This window comes from Camellia sinensis, chromosome 5, assembly GCF_055761805.1.
Source record: "Camellia sinensis isolate YWXY chromosome 5, ASM5576180v1, whole genome shotgun sequence".
NCBI lineage: Eukaryota > Viridiplantae > Streptophyta > Magnoliopsida > Ericales > Theaceae > Camellia > Camellia sinensis.
Window position 1 is genome coordinate 10,699,456 of NC_138965.1, and position 18,265 is coordinate 10,717,720.

General features: G+C 33.8%; 1 protein-coding gene across 2 annotated transcripts; it reads right to left on the reverse strand.

Moving 5' to 3' along the window:
* LOC114258067 (transcription factor ABORTED MICROSPORES) lies at positions 1-12,295 on the reverse strand. Of its 2 annotated transcripts, XM_028197922.2 has the most exons (9): positions 12,159-12,295; positions 11,451-11,553; positions 11,195-11,374; positions 10,893-10,971; positions 10,732-10,800; positions 9,946-10,566; positions 4,301-4,630; positions 2,015-2,191; positions 56-363 (listed from the first exon to the last, which is right to left on the reverse strand). In XM_028197922.2, exons 2-9 carry the CDS (start codon positions 11,546-11,548, stop codon positions 124-126), a joined length of 1,794 nt encoding a protein of 597 aa, XP_028053723.2. In that variant the 5' UTR covers positions 11,549-11,553; positions 12,159-12,295; the 3' UTR covers positions 56-123. The 2 variants fall into 2 exon arrangements, with proteins under 2 accessions (XP_028053722.2, XP_028053723.2); XM_028197921.2 differs by lacking the exon at positions 12,159-12,295 and having other exon boundaries at positions 1-363; positions 11,451-11,961.
* Between the last annotated feature and the right edge of the window lie 5,970 nt (positions 12,296-18,265).

Below are 18,265 nucleotides of genomic sequence, written 5' to 3' on the forward strand. Positions count from 1 at the left end.
ACTTGAAGAAGCCTCATATTATTGCATAAGATGTCTATGATCTCATACACGAGCTTGTACAAGGCAAAAGAGCACTTAAAGAAGTTAAAAAATGACACATTCATTGAAATCCTTGCCTGTGGTTTATGGTTGGTTATGAAGGTGGTTATGGTGGTGGTGAGAGCTGATTTGGTTGCTGTGGAGGTGGTGGTGAGGGTGGCGGCGGTGATCATGATGATGATGATAGTCGATGCCGTTGTCATTGTCATTGCCATTGTCATTGTCATTGATATTCTGATCAGGCCACATTTCAGATGGATTTCTTGTTATCTTCAATAAAGAGTTCCTTACATAATCAACTTGTACCATTTCACTATCCCTCTTCTGAGATTATCACAAAAAACAAAAAACTCAACTCTTTCATATATAACAAATTACTAGAAAATAAATTTAGTTGTATTTGCAAAAATAAAACTTTGAGTGCCATGACATGAGTGTTCAATTTTTGTATGTACTTGAAATGAAAATATTTATTCATACATAATTAATCATCAAAATGATATGATAATAACATTTCTCTAATTAAACATCATTTAGACAAGTATTTTGTTTTAAAGAAGTTCTATTACAGTCATAGGCTCCGTTTGGCAAGGGTTTTTGTGGCTATTTTAATCACAAAAGACAAAATATGTTATTTTAGCCACAACAAACAAAACATCACATCCAATCCATAATCATTACACTCTTCTCTCACAAAAAAAGTCAAAAAATTCTTCCCAAACCAAACTTTTTAGCCCAGGCTAAAATAGTCAAAAAATTCAAAAAGTCAAAAAGCCAACCCACTTCCCAAACGGAGGTTATATATAAATTTATATGTATATATACATATTTTCAAGAGTAATTATATACAAACAAAAAATACATACAAAAAATTTAGAATAAATTACACCCATCTCCCTTGAAGTTTGGAGAAAATATCACTAGTCCCACACTTTTGACATAATTATAATTATCTCCCTTGAGGTTTTAATTCATTTAACAGTTAGAAACTTTTTCATAATTAATTCATTAGTCATGTGAATGAAAAAAATAATGTTGTTATCCCTATTCTACTAAAATATATATTTATTTTTGTTTATTTTATTGTCTACATACCATCTGTATTAGTTTCCATTATTTTATCCTTACTAAAAGTGTGGTCGACATAATTATGTAAAAATTATGAAATCGACTGTATTTTCTCCAAAATTCAAAAAAGGTGGGTGTAATTTACCCTAAAATTTATACAAAATGTAGTAGAGTTTCAATAACACTTAAAAAAATAAAAATAAAAAATCATTAAGATGTTTCTTAAGAAAACAAAAATGTTTTGGAACTCTAATTTGTGAGCTCTAATAACTCTAATGTGTATGTAGGGCCTATCTGATGTGATGTTTTGACTTTTTTTTTTGTTAACTTTTCACTTCATTAGAACTCAATTAGAGCTCTAATTTTAGAGGGATATATCATTGTTGTGAAAAAAAATGCTATTCAAACATAATTACAATGACATGACAGTGGTATTTTTTGTAATTAAATAGATTCTTTTATTTTAAAATAATAAGTTTCAAAGCAATGCAGCCACATCATATTGGAGGCGTTTGGAAAGAGGGTTGGGTTAAAATAACTCACAAATAGCTAATAAAATAAAATATCATATTTAACTCATAATCATTTTATTTTTTTCTCTCACAATCATCAAATTATCTACAAAAAAAAGTCAACCAACTTCCAAAACACAACTATTTTAGCTAAGCTAAATAGCCAAAAAAAAAAAAAAAAAAAAAAAAAATCAAATAACCAATTAAAATAATCAATTTTTCAAACAAGGCCTCTATATTTAATTTTGTTTATTGGTATAGCACTATTCGTTTCTTTAACATAAAAAATATCACTACCATAACATTGTGATAAATAATCATGTAAGAAAATTCTAGAAGATTTCTTTTCTTGAAATATGAAATGGTAGGCTGTTTAATAAGGATGATATATATACCTCAACTTTGAAAACGTTGGAAACAAGAGTTCTGAAGCTAGCAACATTGACATTTGTGACTTCCAAGCCAAGAGAATTGAGAGCCTCGATCAACCTCACAAAGCCACCATGCTTGTGCTCACAAAATACCTTTATAAAGAACTCATTCACATCTAATTGAGCCACTTCTACTTGAGGCTACAAATTCCCAACAAAACCATTATCAGACAAAGAACTCATTCACATCAATGTTTTCAAAGCAAGGAAAACACAAACCAAAACTCGTTAAATTTGCTACTTGCGGCTACAAATTCACAACAAAAACATTATCATGCAAAGAACTCATTCACATTAATGTTTTCAAAGCAAGGAAAACACAAGCCAAAACTAGTAAAATTTGAAGTAGCAGTGGCCTGTTTGATTGTGTTTTTGTTTTTTAAATACACAAAAAGGAAAGAAAAAAAAATATTGTTCAAACGGTTTCTAAAGAGAACCCATTTTTAAAAAGGAAGTGAGCTTCCCTCCTATCTATGATTTGGATTAGAGGGTGTTTTCCAGCTTCATAGGCTTACCACGGGTCTTGTTTTGATAGGCTTACCACGGGTCTTGTTTTGATAATCCTAATAATTTATTTCGTAAGGTTTTTCTTGTATGTCATCCAAACAAAAAATAGATTGATATGATAATCATAACTTATTTAATTTATCGTGTTTATCACAAAAAAAAAAAAAAAATCGTCTATTTTTAAAAGTACACTTATTGTCTATTTTTTTGAAAAGGCAATTCTAATAAATTGAATGAGCTACAATTATAAACTCAACGAATTATTTTTGTGAATGATATATATATATATATATATATATATATGAAAGGCACAACAAAATGAACATTTTAAAATTATCGAAATGGAACTTAGGCATTATATGTCCGAACAACATTCTCATGTCTCAAGCGGACTATAGAGAAGTCAGCTCCTTCACGAAGGGATTGACCTTTCTTGAGTTGGAGAGAAGTGCAACTATCTCCAATTGGGTCCGTGAGGCTCAGTATGAGCATATTTCAGTATACATTTATTTTAGAGGCATCTCTATGTGTGGCTATTAATGAAAAAAAAAATGACATTGATATGATAATTTCATTAGTTTCATCTTTAAGAAATAAATAATCTATAATAAAATCATATTCATCATCTATTTTTTAAAAAATAAATTTGATAAAATTATAGATTAGTTTTTGTTTAAAAATAACCTACACATGGGAAATTTATAAAATAAATGGTTCAAATAACCAAAATAAGACTCATGGTGAGTCTCATGAGCTAACTGGACGTGACTGCATTTCTCTTTCACATGGTTCTTTCTAAAAAAATATTAGGACAAATTACACTAGTAGTCCCTATACTTTAATCTTTGTGTTATTTTGGTCCCTATAATTCTAATTGGCTCGATTTTGACATCAAATTTATAATTTTGTCTCAATTTAATTGATTATAATTGTTAGCATTTCCTTTAAAAAAAACATAAATAAGCGGCATGTGTCATGTTTTTAGGAGTAAAATTATAAAGTTGCTTAACGCTGTGAGTTAACTTCATCAACTCAATGATTATTTTTTGTCAAAAACCCTAATGGTTTTATCAATTGGATCAAATTGATATAAAATCTAAAATAAAAGGTTAAAATTGGCTCTATTGATAATATAGGGATCAAAATAACACAAGAGACAACATGTAGGGACTATTAATGTAATTTATTCAAAATATTAAAAAACTGTTGTGGAATTTTAGAAAACTCACTTTTCTAAAAATTGTGTAAAAATTATTTTTAAAATATACAACCAAACAAGTTTTTAAAGTTCGTTAACTCTTTTAAAAAAACTATCTTTCAAAATTGATTGTCAAAACTAAACCAAACAGTGAGTTCTTTTTTTTTTTTGGTGAATTTTTTTAATATTTTACACAAATTTTTTATTTATTAGATACAACTAATCTAGATACATTTAAAAAGTATAATATTTTTAAATTTTTTCTAAAAAAAATTACCAAATACAAAAATTACAAAAAAATTAGTATCTTTTCATATTTTGTACAAAATTTATACTTTTTAAATGTATCAAGATTAAAAAAAAAAAATTTGATTAAAATATTTTTAAAAATCACTAAAAATACAAAAATACGAATTAAAAATTGAGAAAACTATTTTTGAAAATTCAAACCAAACAAGGTGATTTTTGCTCCAAAATGAAAATTCAAAAACACCAAAAACAAAAAACAAAAATAAAAGCACAACCAATTAATATGAGGTACCTACCTCCATTTGGCGCTGCTTGTCACAACTATCAGATTCATGTTTTGGTTTGGGGGGTTCTGCAACACCACCAACATCACCATTGCTTGCTGCTGCTGCAGCTCCACCCATGTGAAACCCATTTGAAGGAGCGTTTTCAAGTTGATCAGGTTTCAATCCAACAACATTATTAATTCCATTTTGGTTCAAAATCTCTGATCTTCCATAATTGTTGTTGTTGTTGGTACCTTCGTCGTCGGACTGATCTTCAAGTTCACGTTGGAGATCTTTTACTTGCTTCTGCAACTCCTTCACAAAGTTGATTGCATCCCCAAGTATTGAAGCTCTATCCAACTATATGACAAACCAAAATACCCATTAGATTTCATTAACAAATACTAACATGAGTTATCAAGCTGGTTTGGACACCTGAGTTATAAAGAAAAAAAAGAAAAAAAAAAAAGAAAGTACTTAACATGGTTTATTTTCGAAAAATGTCTCACACTATAATTTTTTAAAAAAAAAACAATTTAACGTATAATAATGTGATATGATAGGTATTATATTTTAATTTATTACATACTTAAATATATAGAGTTAATGATTTGGCTATATTACACGCAAAAATGCTATTAACACATAAATCAATCGGATATAGACACTCATATAGTTGTGGTCCTCACAAAATTTGGGACTCATAGACATGCAAGTGTCAGTATTTCATTTTGTAATTTGTTTGTATTATTAGTACTATTGTATTCTATGAAACACTAACACAAAATATGAATACAATACGATATCAATATAACAATCAATTTACACCACAAAAGGGTTTTACTTGTGGAGATGTGATGATCAACATTCAACATTGGCTAAGCAAGATCGAATCCAGTAACCAAAGGAGCTCTGCATAAGCAAATTGATTAAAGGCAGTTTCAGATAGGGGGCAAACCAATACGAATGGGAATAGAGGATGGCAACCTGTGATTCGTAGGCATGAGGGTCACGTTGATGGGGCTTTAAGGAGGAATAACATTTATTTTGTATTTGTGGACAATATACCAGCATCGATGGGGGCAAAAGGGTTATTTCAATTCTTCTCAAACTTTGGTGTGGTGAGGGATGTGTATATCCCGAACAAGAGGAGAAAATCTACAGGATCCAGATTTGGGTTTATCAGGTATGATTGCTCGGTAGCAGTAGGTATGACTTTGCAGTAAGCAAATGGACTTTGGTTCGACGACATAGCACTCAAGGTCAAAATGGCTGAGTTCGGAAAGGGCAATGATCAACACCAAAGAAGCCCCCAACCAGTACATCAGTGCAGGGAAAATGAAGGAAATCACACTATAAGTGTTCCTTAACAGGGGAAAAAGTCATATGCTGATGTAGCTAGAGGTAGGGTCCTTCAACCCAACTTAGTTTGAACTATTAAGGTAAAAAAAAGAGGTAATGGATGGTTGTATAAAAGTGCAATGGTAAGATTAAAACCACAACTCTCGGTTGCAGAGTTTCAGGATGAACTTCAGAGACGTGACTATAGAGAGTTGGAGGTGGAAGACAGTTAGTTCTCTCATTTCAATCAGTGTGTGCTATGAGGGAGAAGTTATTGTTAATGAAGGACTGACTCATAGACTGGTGCGACTCGATTGAGGAAGGAGATGAAAGCATGGTTCTTGAATAAGTGAGACAGGTGTGGTTAAGCTACTATGGTGTACCACTGGTATTATGGAACAACAATACTTTTTGTACAATAGGTATAGACTGGGGAGAAGTGATTGAAATGGATGAAGGCACACTAAATATGGAGTGTCTCCACTGTGAAAAAATCAAGATTGAGACAAGATGCATGAACACCATTAATTATCTAATTAACCTGGACTGCCAAGGTGTATTATACCCAGTTAGGATCTTAGAGGAACAAATCATAGTCTCAACAATTGTGAAAGAGCAATGTATCTGCCAGTCATTTCTGAGGAACAATGAAGCCAGTTTCAGCTTTGACGAAGAAGTTGAGACTATTGCAGATAGAGGCAGCAGACAAGGGGAAGAAGATGATGAGGTGGCAGACCATGTTGGTGAAAAGGTGGATAATGAGGGTGAGGTGGCTGTAGGGGAGAGGGGGGTGGCTCATGTCAATACAAATGATATGGAGGGGGAAACAAGCTTGAGGGAGGTTTCGGTAGTAGATGAGACAGACCTGATGATGAGAGTGTCAGATGAAGGTGTCGCATATGGGGAGGGCTCTGCAAGGAGGCTTTGTATAGGGGTATCAGAGGAGGGTGGCGTACGTAAGAGAGGTAGCCGTAGAGATGATGATGAGGTGGTCACCCCTGGGTTTATAAGAAGTATGAGTGGGTCTGTAGGGCAGAAACAAGGCATTAACTTGGAGGTGGACTTAAATAGCGCCCAAGTGGATACAAATAGCGATGAGTCGGCCCAAAGGGCTACAAAATTTGATTTTCAGGCTGAGTCCAACAATCATCATATTGGAGTCTCTACTATTGGGGTAGGGCAACCCAATTCTATGCCAAGTTAGCTGGGCACAACCCTTATTCATAAGCAATGTTTGCAGGAGAAAGGAGAGGAAAACCAACGCCACAAACTGCGGAAGAAGGGGAAGTTTGAAGTGGGGAAGAAATCTATGAAGAAAGAACTCAATCTGAGGAAAATAGCTATTTTTAGGTCTGCCGTAGTTGCTATTTCATTATCTATGGCAAGTAAATCTAGTGGAGGAGGTTTACATTTATTAGAGGCAGAAGCAGCCATCCAAATTGGTAAAGTGCTGGGGGTAGCTTGTAATGGCAAGGAGGAGGAGGTGATTAGCAAGTTAGGGGAATTGGAGGCCACAGACAAAGGAAAAGAGGTAAGAAGGGGATGTGATATGCATTGAGCACTAAGCTCAGGGAGTTCTTGAGTGAAACAACTTTTATAATGAAGGTACAATCTTGGAATGTTAGAGGTCTTGGCAGACCAGAGAAAAGGAGAAAAATTAAACAAAGTTTGGCAGGAAGGAAAATCAATTTTGTGATGCTTCAAGAAACAAAGAGATCATCAATTACGCCCGAAATAGTAAAGTCTCTCTAGTATAAAGATAATTTTGAGTATCTGGCAGTGGACGCGGAAGGAAGAGCTGGTGGGTTATTATGTATTTGGAATACAGGGGTGCTTCAATTGGATGTTTGCTGCGAAAACCATTATTTTATCCTACTGTCAGGTAAATTATTTTCCTCTTTTAAGTGTTTGATTGTCAATGTATATGGTCCATCAGATGTGGTTAAAAGGAAAGAATTATGGGTCACTTTAGCTCTGTTGAAGAGTTTGTTCTTGGGGCCATGGTGTATGGGGGGTGATTTCAACGAAATAAGGAATATTGCTAAACGTATTGGGTGCTCTAGAAGAGACAGAAGAATGAGGGATCTTAATGACTTGGTAGAACAACTGGAATTGATTGATTTGCTTATGTTTGTGAGGAAATTTACTTGGCGTAACTCACAAACAAGAGAGAAATGGAACAGAATAGACAGATTTTTACTCAATTATGAGTGGATACAAAATTTCAACCTCAAGTTATGGAGACTTCCTAGATTGATATCTGACCATTGTCCTACAATTTTGATGGAGGATGAAAGAGATTGGGGCCCTAGACCTTTTCGATTTCTGAATGCTTGGGTTCTTCATCCAAAATTTGTAGATTTAGTAGAGAAATTTTGGTCAGATTTCCAGGTGGAAGGTTTGGCTAGCTACAGATGTCTTATGAAGTTTAAAGCCTTGAAACACAAGTTAAAAGTGTGGAACATTGAAGAGTTTGGGAAGCTTGAGTCTAAGCTTAAGGCTGTTGAAGAGGAAGCCCATGCTATAGAGATAATTGCTAAAGAAAGGTCACTTCAGGGGGTTGAACAAGCTGGAAGAAAGGAAGTAATGAATGACATTTGGAGGTTAAACAAAATGTTGGAATGGACTTGGCTCCAAAAATCCAGAATTAATTAGGATTCAAAAGGAGATAGAAGTACGAGGTACTTTCACATTATGGCGTCTAAGAGAAATTGCAGGAATTCCTTGTGTTCAGTTATGGTGAATGGCTCAATGGTGGAAGAACCTTTAGAGGTTAGGCATGAGGTGAAGTCTCATTTCATGAATCAATTTTCTGAATCTTGGGTGACTAGGACTAAACTGTTTGGCCAGTTCAAAAATATTGGAGGTCGTCAAGCAACGGATCTGTTGGAAGCAGATTTTACAGAGGAGAAAGTTAGAAATGTTATCAAGAGCACCCATTTGTTTCCTTTTCTGATGTAATGTTTTATCGTTCATTAATAAATATTTTTTTTGCCGATTAAAAAAAAAATATATATAACAATCAATTTAATAAAATTTAAAAAATAGGATATAGGTATGGTTAAGATGCAAAGTTAAATATATATATATATATATATAAATATAATATTTAATAGTATTATACCTAAGTTCAAAGAATATTGAAAATTTATTTTTAGAAATCAAGTACTAATTTAGAGCTAGTAGGAAATTTATTTATTTATTCTTATGTAGATTTCATAAGCTAATATTCAATATCAAGTTTTAACTATTTATATCACCTTTACTTTTTTCTTTCACATTTAAAAATTATTATATTATATATAAAAGTGTTGGATACAAATTTAATTACTCGTTTAATTGTTAAAATTCAATTTTAGTATCATTTTATTTATTTTTTCTTCTCTTAGAAATAAGCAAACCTCTAACTGATTCCTATACAACCTATACATATATATATTCTTCTAACTATACATACACGTGGGAGTTGTGATTATGTGGTAAAGTAAGAGAGTTGTATTCTGTCTAACTGAATTAGTTAGAAGAATATATATGTATGGGTTGTATAAGAATTAGTTAGAGATTTGTTTAGATTGTAATCAAGCTACTATTTTTTTATTTATTTTTTATCACTAAAAGAAATTTTATTGATGAAAATTAGATGTATAGGATATAAAAATGAATATCAATAAAGGAAGGTGAGTGCCAAAGTGTCAAAGCAAACTAGACTATTCCAACTAAGTTGAGACAGAAAACAAGCCAATCATCTACTAACACTATACCATGGTTGGAGAAACCAACCGAACAAACAATAAAACAAAGGAAAAAAACCATCCCCAACACTTAAAACACCGATCTTAATAGTCCATCTACATCTCATACCAAACAAATTCCCTTCCAATTTGGACCCTCATAACAAACAACCACCTCAGATTTAACCTATATCTCATCTCTTGAATTTTGGAAGTACCATTGATACTTTCAATAACGTCTTTTTCATTTCTTTATTCCTTTGACTGGTATTGTTAGGCTTTGAGGCCTTACCAACACCTCCACCCTCATGAAATCAAGCTACTATAAATACCGGTATAATATTTCATATTGAATAAGGTTGGAATAATTCAGTTTTGTATCAATTTATAGTATTTGAAAAGTATACTTCCCAAAATTAAACAAAATTATTTCTAGTATGGGATATACAATTTCAAGTATCGGACATTTATTAACAAATGTAATACATATGATACGTATATGACTCCTTAAAAAAAAAAAATCCTATTATATGAAAATATAAATACATGTAAATATATCCTATTATATGAAAATAATGGAATCACACAAGATGATGGCTATACCTTGGTTATTATGGGGACCAAAGATCTAAGAGTATAGAGCCTTTCACTAAGTTTCTTCCTTCTCTTCCTTTCAGCAACAAGATTCTTCGACTGAGGCCCTTTACCTGTCCTCCTCCTATACTTTGCATCATCTTCATCCTCATTCAAATCACTGCAATCCGAGATTGATTCTGATCTCCCGGTCTCGTGCTTAATCGAATCCTTGTCAGTCCCTTGTTGTTGATCCTTGCTTTGCAGTCCTTCCATCTCTTGAAATCCATTCTCTCCCGAAGAGTTAAAGGTGTTGATCGGCTTGTCAGCGAGGAACGAGTCATTTGATCCATCAAAGAAGCTGTCATTCTTGAAGGGTTGCAAGAAATTCATCGGGGAATTGCATAGCTGGATTCGATCAACAGTGATGTCGTATGGCAGGTTCGAGTTTTCCAATGATGTTGCAGGATGAAATGGATTGTTGTGATCTTTTTCACTGTTTTTATCGGATAGAAATGGGTTTGATTGGATTTCATTGACATTCACTGAGAAGTTTGGATCCATATTGTTTGAATGGACCTTGACTTGTTGTTCTAGTATGTTGCTACACTGGGCAGTGATGTAATCTATGATTTGCTGATCGTCAGGGACCTTTAAGGAGGGGAAAAAAAAAAAAAACACATAACAATTATCAGTTGAGCAAACAAATAATTAATATGAAAAATTAGCATGAAAAGATCATGTTCATCACTAGATTATTTATTAAGTGTTTTTAATTTTAATTGAACTAATAAATTATAAGAGGAAGTGTTGTACTTGTTTGGCAACAAACAACTCAACTAGTCCAATTGGCACTGGAATTAAAACCCTAGTCCCAACTGTTTCCTGCAAAAGTAAGATGGCAATGTATTAACTTAAGATATAAAGGGCTATATATATGATTTCTGTTTTGGAAAAAGGGTTTGGGGCATTCTCACTTCCAAAGCATTCGAATCCGAGTTATTAGAGAAGTTCAACCATCTTGCTTGGTTTGACATTAATGTTTGTGTGTAAATCCTGTAAATTTACGAGTACAGTTAGATAAACTAATTCAAAAACGCTGCTACTAACACAGAATAAGACACAATCACTCATTTGTGTCTATATCCTTTGAGAATGAGTTTGAACGAGTCTATGTCCCGTTATGTGATTTGTTTCTGTGTTAGTAAACATTGTTGTCTCATTCAAATTCATTCTTGTGTGTATATATAGTTGTTTGTGTGTGAGAAAGAAGGAGGACCCGGAATCGAGGGGAATGGATGAAGGCAATTCGGCAAGAAGATCGCAAGGTTTGGTCCTGGGGTGCTGAAACATGAGGTCTCTGCAAGGAGGAACTGAAGAAGTAGGAAAAAGAAGCTCCTCCCCACCATTTTGGATGTTCTCAGATCCAGCACAACAACAATCCATCCATTCAAGAAACCTACAACATGTACATCAAAAGATGAGAGAGAGAGAGAGAGAGAGAGAGAGAGATTAGATTTAGCTTGTATGTTTACCTTTGATCATCCCCCAAGTTCCAAAGAACACAGTAATCCCAGCTTCTGAAATTTACAATGGGTCTTAGCCTCTCCAAGAGATGTTGCATGAGGTTCATATTTCCTGCAACAACAATCTACTTAGAGAGAGAGAGAGGGAGAGGTGGCCATATGTAGGATTGACAAAATCAGAACTAGTGGATTTTGGCATCAAAACAAAGTGGATTCTATATTCGGTGCAGTATTCTTTTTCCAAAATTTCTCCCTTATCCTATTTTAAAAGTCTCATGACACTTGTATGATCTAATGAATGTAAGTATTTTACAAGGATAAATGATTTAGGGATAAAGAAATTTGGCCTCATTTCTACGACTAATCGAGAGTTTGTTAGTGAATCAAAAGATTTAAAACATAAAACATAAAGTGTTCCTCAAATAGAGATCTTATATTTGTCATATGATTCTCTATCCTAAATCTCTCAATATTTCTATTACAAAACACTTTCATAATATTTTTTTTTTCTGTTTACGTTGCCAATGTTTTAAAATAGAAGAGAAATTTAAACATAGTAAGAAATCATGTTCCTACCAAAAATGGAGAGTTTTGTCAGCGAATCAAAAACTATTAAAGCATAAAGTGTTTTTCAAAATATGCTTACGTAATCTACTACCTCTTATCATAGGACAATCACGAGCATAAAGACAATGATAGTATAACAAAAAGTAATACCTGCCCAGAAAAAGGTTCTTTCTCTTGCTTGATGTTACTTGTTTTGACTGGACAAAGCAATGAAAACAAAAGAAAAATCGAGCAAGAAACAAAACTAAAGCAGAAAAAACAAAAGTAGAGATCCATACAAAAACTTCATTTGATAGCAATGGTTAACTGCACCATCTTCCCTAGAGACAATATCTACCTCATCCCATAGACCCCAATTCATCTATAATCCAAGAAAAGTTGAGTTTTTTTTTTTTGTGATTTTTGGATTTATTGAAGGAGGTACAAGAAACAAAGGAAACAACAATATATCTCACAATTTTTTTTATTTTTATTTTTTATGCGGAGAGTTTGATTGTTATGTTGGTAGGTGAACTGCAGAGTATGCATGAGAGAGAGATTATATGGTGAGTACTTATTTACTACCTTCATATTACCAACTCAACATCCACATGTGGCTAGTCCTTGCCCATCATGTGACATTATTTATGTATACTTCTCACAAACGACATAAATGAAAATATTTTATTAGTGAAGTAATAATTTTTGTTAAGTAGTTGAGAAATAAAGATGATTCACTTAGTATGTTTTGTAATTTATCAGTTATTGTGAATAGATAATTATTTAGTAGTTTTAGAGCAAATGCAACATTATGTACGTGGGTTGTATTTTAGTTGGTTGCTCACCTAACTTGGTATAGTGCTAACACGTAATCGGACTTGTATTTTGGTGCCAACGTAATTAGAATGACTTTGTTTGCTGTAATGCTTTTGTACTTACCCTTCTTTATTAATGCTTATCCTTGTACTATGTATTTTGATTTTTATCAATAAAGATTATATTTTGTTGTTGATCAAAAAAACATTACTTATGTGATGCTCCAAACCAATTATGTGGTGAATTTTTTTACGAATAATGAGACATGTTAAGTCACCTTTATTAGGTATTTAATAAATTTTCATGAGAATAGCAGGTAGACAATTACAAATTGTACTCTGGAATTATCTAACAATTTTCTCTAATAATGGAATGGGTGAAACCGGTCCAACTCTGATTGATTGAGTAAGAAACAAATTTGTCCCATCGGTCTTCTCTCACGTGATTTTATTGGTCTAAATTATTGCATATACATGATACGGTGATATTGTAGAAGTATTGAATAATTTTCCAAAAGGTTATGGTTTGTTAAGAAGAGAAGTGAATATGGTGGGAAAAAAAAGGGAAAAAAAAAGAGAGATATAACGTCAAAAAATATATGAGTGATATTTTATATATTTGTAATGATAGGAGGAGCATATTGCATGAGCTATGATGGCGCGGAGAACCCTAACTACCTACTAAAGTTTTTCATACGTTTTCGTTATTTATTCTTTCATGTCTCAACTACTCTCTCTTGTATATACACATTCAATCAAATTTCAACACAAAATTCTGGACTTGGTTATCACTGTAGAAAGTGCTTACATCTTTTTACAAATTTTTTATTTAAAAAAAATAAAATAAAATCACACAAATTTTTTTTATATGTTAATTAATGTGTATAAACAAGATGAACAAAAAACCAAAAGAAATGAACATTATTGTATTATGTTTGTTTAGAGCATTTCCAACGTTTACTCTTCTTTTATTTATTTAATCAAATTTGAGTAAATATTTGGGTTAAAAATTTCATTTGATACCAAACATTCTAATGCTAAATTTTCAATTTTCATCAAATAATCGGTCGACCAGGAGGACGATCGGGAGGATGTCTGGGCGGTCGATCGGCAATAGGCAACTTTGCAAGTAACTGGTTGTCTCTAGGAGGACAATTGGCCGGTTGTCCGGTGTACGGTGACTGCAACGACTCTCTCCAAAAATTTGATGAACATTGAAACCTTTCTCGATTTGATGAAACGTTTGCTTTTTCCCTAATTTGATATAGGTTTGATGCCAAGGTTGGAGGAGAGAAAGTAGGCTTGTTTCATCAATTTTAAATTTGATTCTAAATTTGAATAAGTATTGGAGATGCTCTTAGAATAGAAAAATATGCTAGTACTTTTGCTGTTTGAAGAAGGAAAACAATGAACAATAATATTACAAACTCAGACTTAACTATTCAGAAATTATCCCAAATTATCATTTAGTGATTTAGATTTATTCTACACATAAATCCCACACTACACAAATTCAATCTCAACCACATAATCACCATACCATTCTGGGTCAATTCAAGATCATAAGTCTAGGTCCCCAGACTTATTTATTTATTTATTTTTTTTTTTGATCGAGGAAAAAAGGGCTCTGTGGTGTCATCACGGCCCCGTAGGCCCTGACCCTGGGATAACCGGTTGCCAATAAGGAATTAACCCTCACCAAGTGAGGGATCCACCACCAGGGCACCAATGGAGTGCAACCACATGCCCCAGCAGAGGACAGGTTGTCGAGGGGAGTACAGAGCGTGTTTTCTGAAGAAATTTCAAACATCCCCTCCCAGGAATCAGCCCTGGCTTAGTGCTGGGGAATGCACTGCATTCTTCACCAGGCCACCAACCCTGGTGGTGGTCCCCAGACTTACTCAACAATGAAAATAGACCTAAGAGCTCTCCAACAAAGAAAACAAGTCAAAAATAAAATAAAATAGGCACTCCTCTAAAAAAGAAAGTACATATTATATGCACACTCTACTTAGTTTTTATATCTTTAAAAGAAAAAAAAAATGATTTAGTAATCATAATTATATGGGTAAATTATTCATGCATTTTTTAAAATTTATTTAAAATATGGATTGTTTGTTATGATTTTAGAAATTACAAATATTTTATTGTCAAAAATTTTATTTAACAGAATTAATAGAAAAAATAAAATTTCTAACTATTCTCCTATATAATAATAAAATTATCAGAATTATTAATTAAAATATATTTTTGACATCATTAAAACTATTAATTGACTTAATCATTAATAAAAGAGATCATTTGTCATGTGGTTAGCAATTTGAAGAAATATGATATAATTTTTAAAATCGCAAGATATAATTTGTATAATTAGAAACAAGAGGAAGTGTATTCAATTTACCCTAATTATATTTGATAGTAGATAACATCACTTTATGACCATAAATGAAAATCAAGTGGTAACGAATAGCAACTAAATAGGAAATTTCGACAAAATGAATTAAAACCAGAGAAGATATGTATTTGTTTTATAAGTGGTGCTACATTTTCTTAATTTTGTTCTTTCAATTTCACTTTTAATGACGTGGTCGACCCCATGTGAAGCGGTCCCATACTTCTCTCTCTCATATGTAGTCTTCCTAATTCTATATCATTAGGGGTGGAATTGGGGAAGCAAAATTAGGAGATGATCATTACTCTTGTTTTATTCACTCTAAAAATACACTAATATTCATTTATTTTATTTTATGTATACTATCTATATTATAATATAAAGTAAAAGTTGAACTGAAGTCTTTAACTCTTTTCATGGCATTTTTTATTTTTTATTAAAAAAAATTATAAGAGTGCATCCGATTCATTATGGAATGGATTCCAAGCGAGGAGGATGGATTCCGGTGGTGAAGCAAAGAGGAAAGCAAGAAATAGGGAGGGCAGTGGACAGTGCAGTAGTCTTCACGGTGTTTGTGGATAATCTACCTAGCTCAATGGATCCCAAAGGCTTGTTTAATCTTTTCGGGAAGTTTGGAGTTGTAAAAGATATCTTCATTCCGCAAAAGCGTAAAAGAAACACAACACAAGATTTGGATTCGTAAGATATAGTTGTGAAATAGCAGCAAATGTAGTTGTGCAAAAAGCTCATGGTCTATGGATGGATGATAAAAAGTTATTCGTGAAATTTGCAGCATTCGAAAGAAACAGAGAGCAGGGGAAGTTCTATTCTCAAAAACCACAACAATCACATCCCAGGGAGGAGGTTCGGAGAGGCTCATACCATTTCACCAACAAGAAGACATTTGCAGATGTGGTAAGAGGCATTTAGGTAATGGACAGAGACCCTGTTATAGTTAAGGCAGAGGAGTATGGTAATGGGTGGCTCTACGACAGTGTTTTAGTTCGTCTAAAAGTCAGTTATGTTAACATTTGTCTGAAGTTAAAACTTAATGAAAGAGGAATAAATGGGTTTGAAGCCAGAAAAGGAGGAGGACGTGATGTGGTGTTATCTTTCAAGTCCAAAGAGGAGATGGAATCAAAAATGAAGGCCATCAAAGATATTATTGAAGATTGGTGTGAAGACATCATCCAATGGAGGCCAGAGCTAGCTCTGGCACATGAGAGACTAGTATGGATTAGCTGTTATGCCATTCCATTACATTTATGGAATATGTGCAATCTAATTAAGATTCGTAGCATATGGGGTGAAGTTATTGAAGGTGCTGAATGCATGCCTCAGTCTTTCGATTGTGGTAAACTTAGGATAATCACCAAGTGTATGGAACCTATTAACAAGGTTATCAACCTGGAGACTAATTCCTGTCATCTTGTGAGAGTCTTGGAAGACCAGGTTGTAGTAGCAAAAACAATCAATCAGTGTTGCAGGTGTATGAAACATCTAGATGAAATGAAGAAACATAGCCCAGATGAGGAAGAAGAGGATCATGACTCTAACAGAGTTGGTAAGCCACTACAGAACCTCATCGATGAGTCAACTCAACCCATAGGAGGTGGGTCAGCTCGGGGTCTTGAGCAATACAAAATTGAGGCTAGAAAAATGTCGACACGTGGGGATGGTAGTGTATTAGGGGTGGACAATGGGTCACAATGGAAGAGTGATACGGAAGTGGCAGAGTCATGCAGCATAGTAGGCAAGGAGCTCAAGGCAGAAGCATGTAAGGATCTGGAGACAGGTAGTAGTGCATTTAATGCCTCACAGCCAGCTGATCAAGGTAATGATGGGCAAGTCTTCACGCCTGGTTTTATAAGGAGTTTGAGTGGCTCAAGTCCAAATAAGCCTGGGCTGAACTTGGAAGTGGTCTTGGGCCACAATAATTTGAATCATGAGTTAGGTGGGCTGACTGAAGTTCAGCGTGGGCCTTTGCTGTGTGATGCTCATGTAAATAAAGGAGTTGTTGGTGCTGGGCTTGGGATTAGAGAGTCTAGTCTTTCTCAGTCACAGGATGACCACTCAAAGATCAGATCCGTAGCATTGAAAAGCAAAGGTAAGGCAAAAGCAAAAGGGAAAGAAAAGATCAGCTATCTTAGGCCAAAAAAAGGTTTTTTTGGTTTGGAAAAAGAGTGGGTTCGAAGGGTGCATCTTCTAGCAAATCAGTCCCAAAAAGATCTTTGCTTAGAGTAGCTGCAGCTGAAGCCTCACTGTTAGCGTCCATTGGCAGTAGAGGGGATGGTGACAGAAGAATCTTGGATGAGGCACAAGCTTGTTTGCAGATGGGAAAATTGTTGGGTGTGGAAATGAATGGTCAGGAAGCTGAAGTTCTAAAAAAGATTGTGGAACTTGAAGTTAAAGATATAGGTCGGATGGACAGGGGTGAGGGTGCAGTAGCCTAATATGTATCCATTGTAGGAGGCTCATAGGTGTTTCTTTAAGTACCATGAAGATCTTATCTTGGAACATTAGAGGGATAGGTAGACAGGAAAAGAGAGGGAAGATAAGGAAAATTCTGAAGGATAGAAATGTTACTGTAGCTTTACTTCAGGAAACCAAAAAATCTACAGTAGTAGAAAAGGAAGTGCGAGCAATGTGGGCAAGAAACAATATGGAATTTTTGGCTGTGGATTCTGAAGGCCTAGCTAGGGGGCTTCTCTGCAAATGGGATCCAGAGGTATTTCATATTAAGGAATGTTGTGGCAATAGAAGATTCATTTTGCTCTCAGGTACTCAATTTTCTTCTTTTAATTGTGTTATTCTTAATATTTATGCACCAAATCAAGTGGGTAATAAGGGAAAGCTGTGAGATCATTTGATAAAGCTTAAGAGGGAGTTTCCCAACCCATGGTGTTTATGTGGAGATTTTAATGAAATAAAAAGCATAGGTGAAAGAAAAGGCTGCATTAGAAGAGATAAAGGAATGAGGGAGTTCATTGATTTTATTGACAAATATGAAGTGCAGGATTTGCCTTTACTTGGCAGAAAATATACCTGGTGTAACTTATTAGCAGGGGAAA

What these genes read in the sequence shown, in the direction of transcription:
- LOC114258067 (XM_028197921.2), bottom strand. Translation starts at nt 11,548, where the DNA reads ATGAACCTCATGCAACATCTCTTGGAGAGGCTAAGACCCATTGTAAAT. An exon ending in AACTTGGGGGATGATCAAAG is followed by an intron (nt 11,375 to 11,450) that starts GTAAACATACAA and finishes TACATGTTGTAG; the next exon opens with GTTTCTTGAATGGATGGATT. An exon ending in CGGATTCGAATGCTTTGGAA is followed by an intron (nt 10,801 to 10,892) that starts GTGAGAATGCCC and finishes TTACTTTTGCAG; the next exon opens with GAAACAGTTGGGACTAGGGT.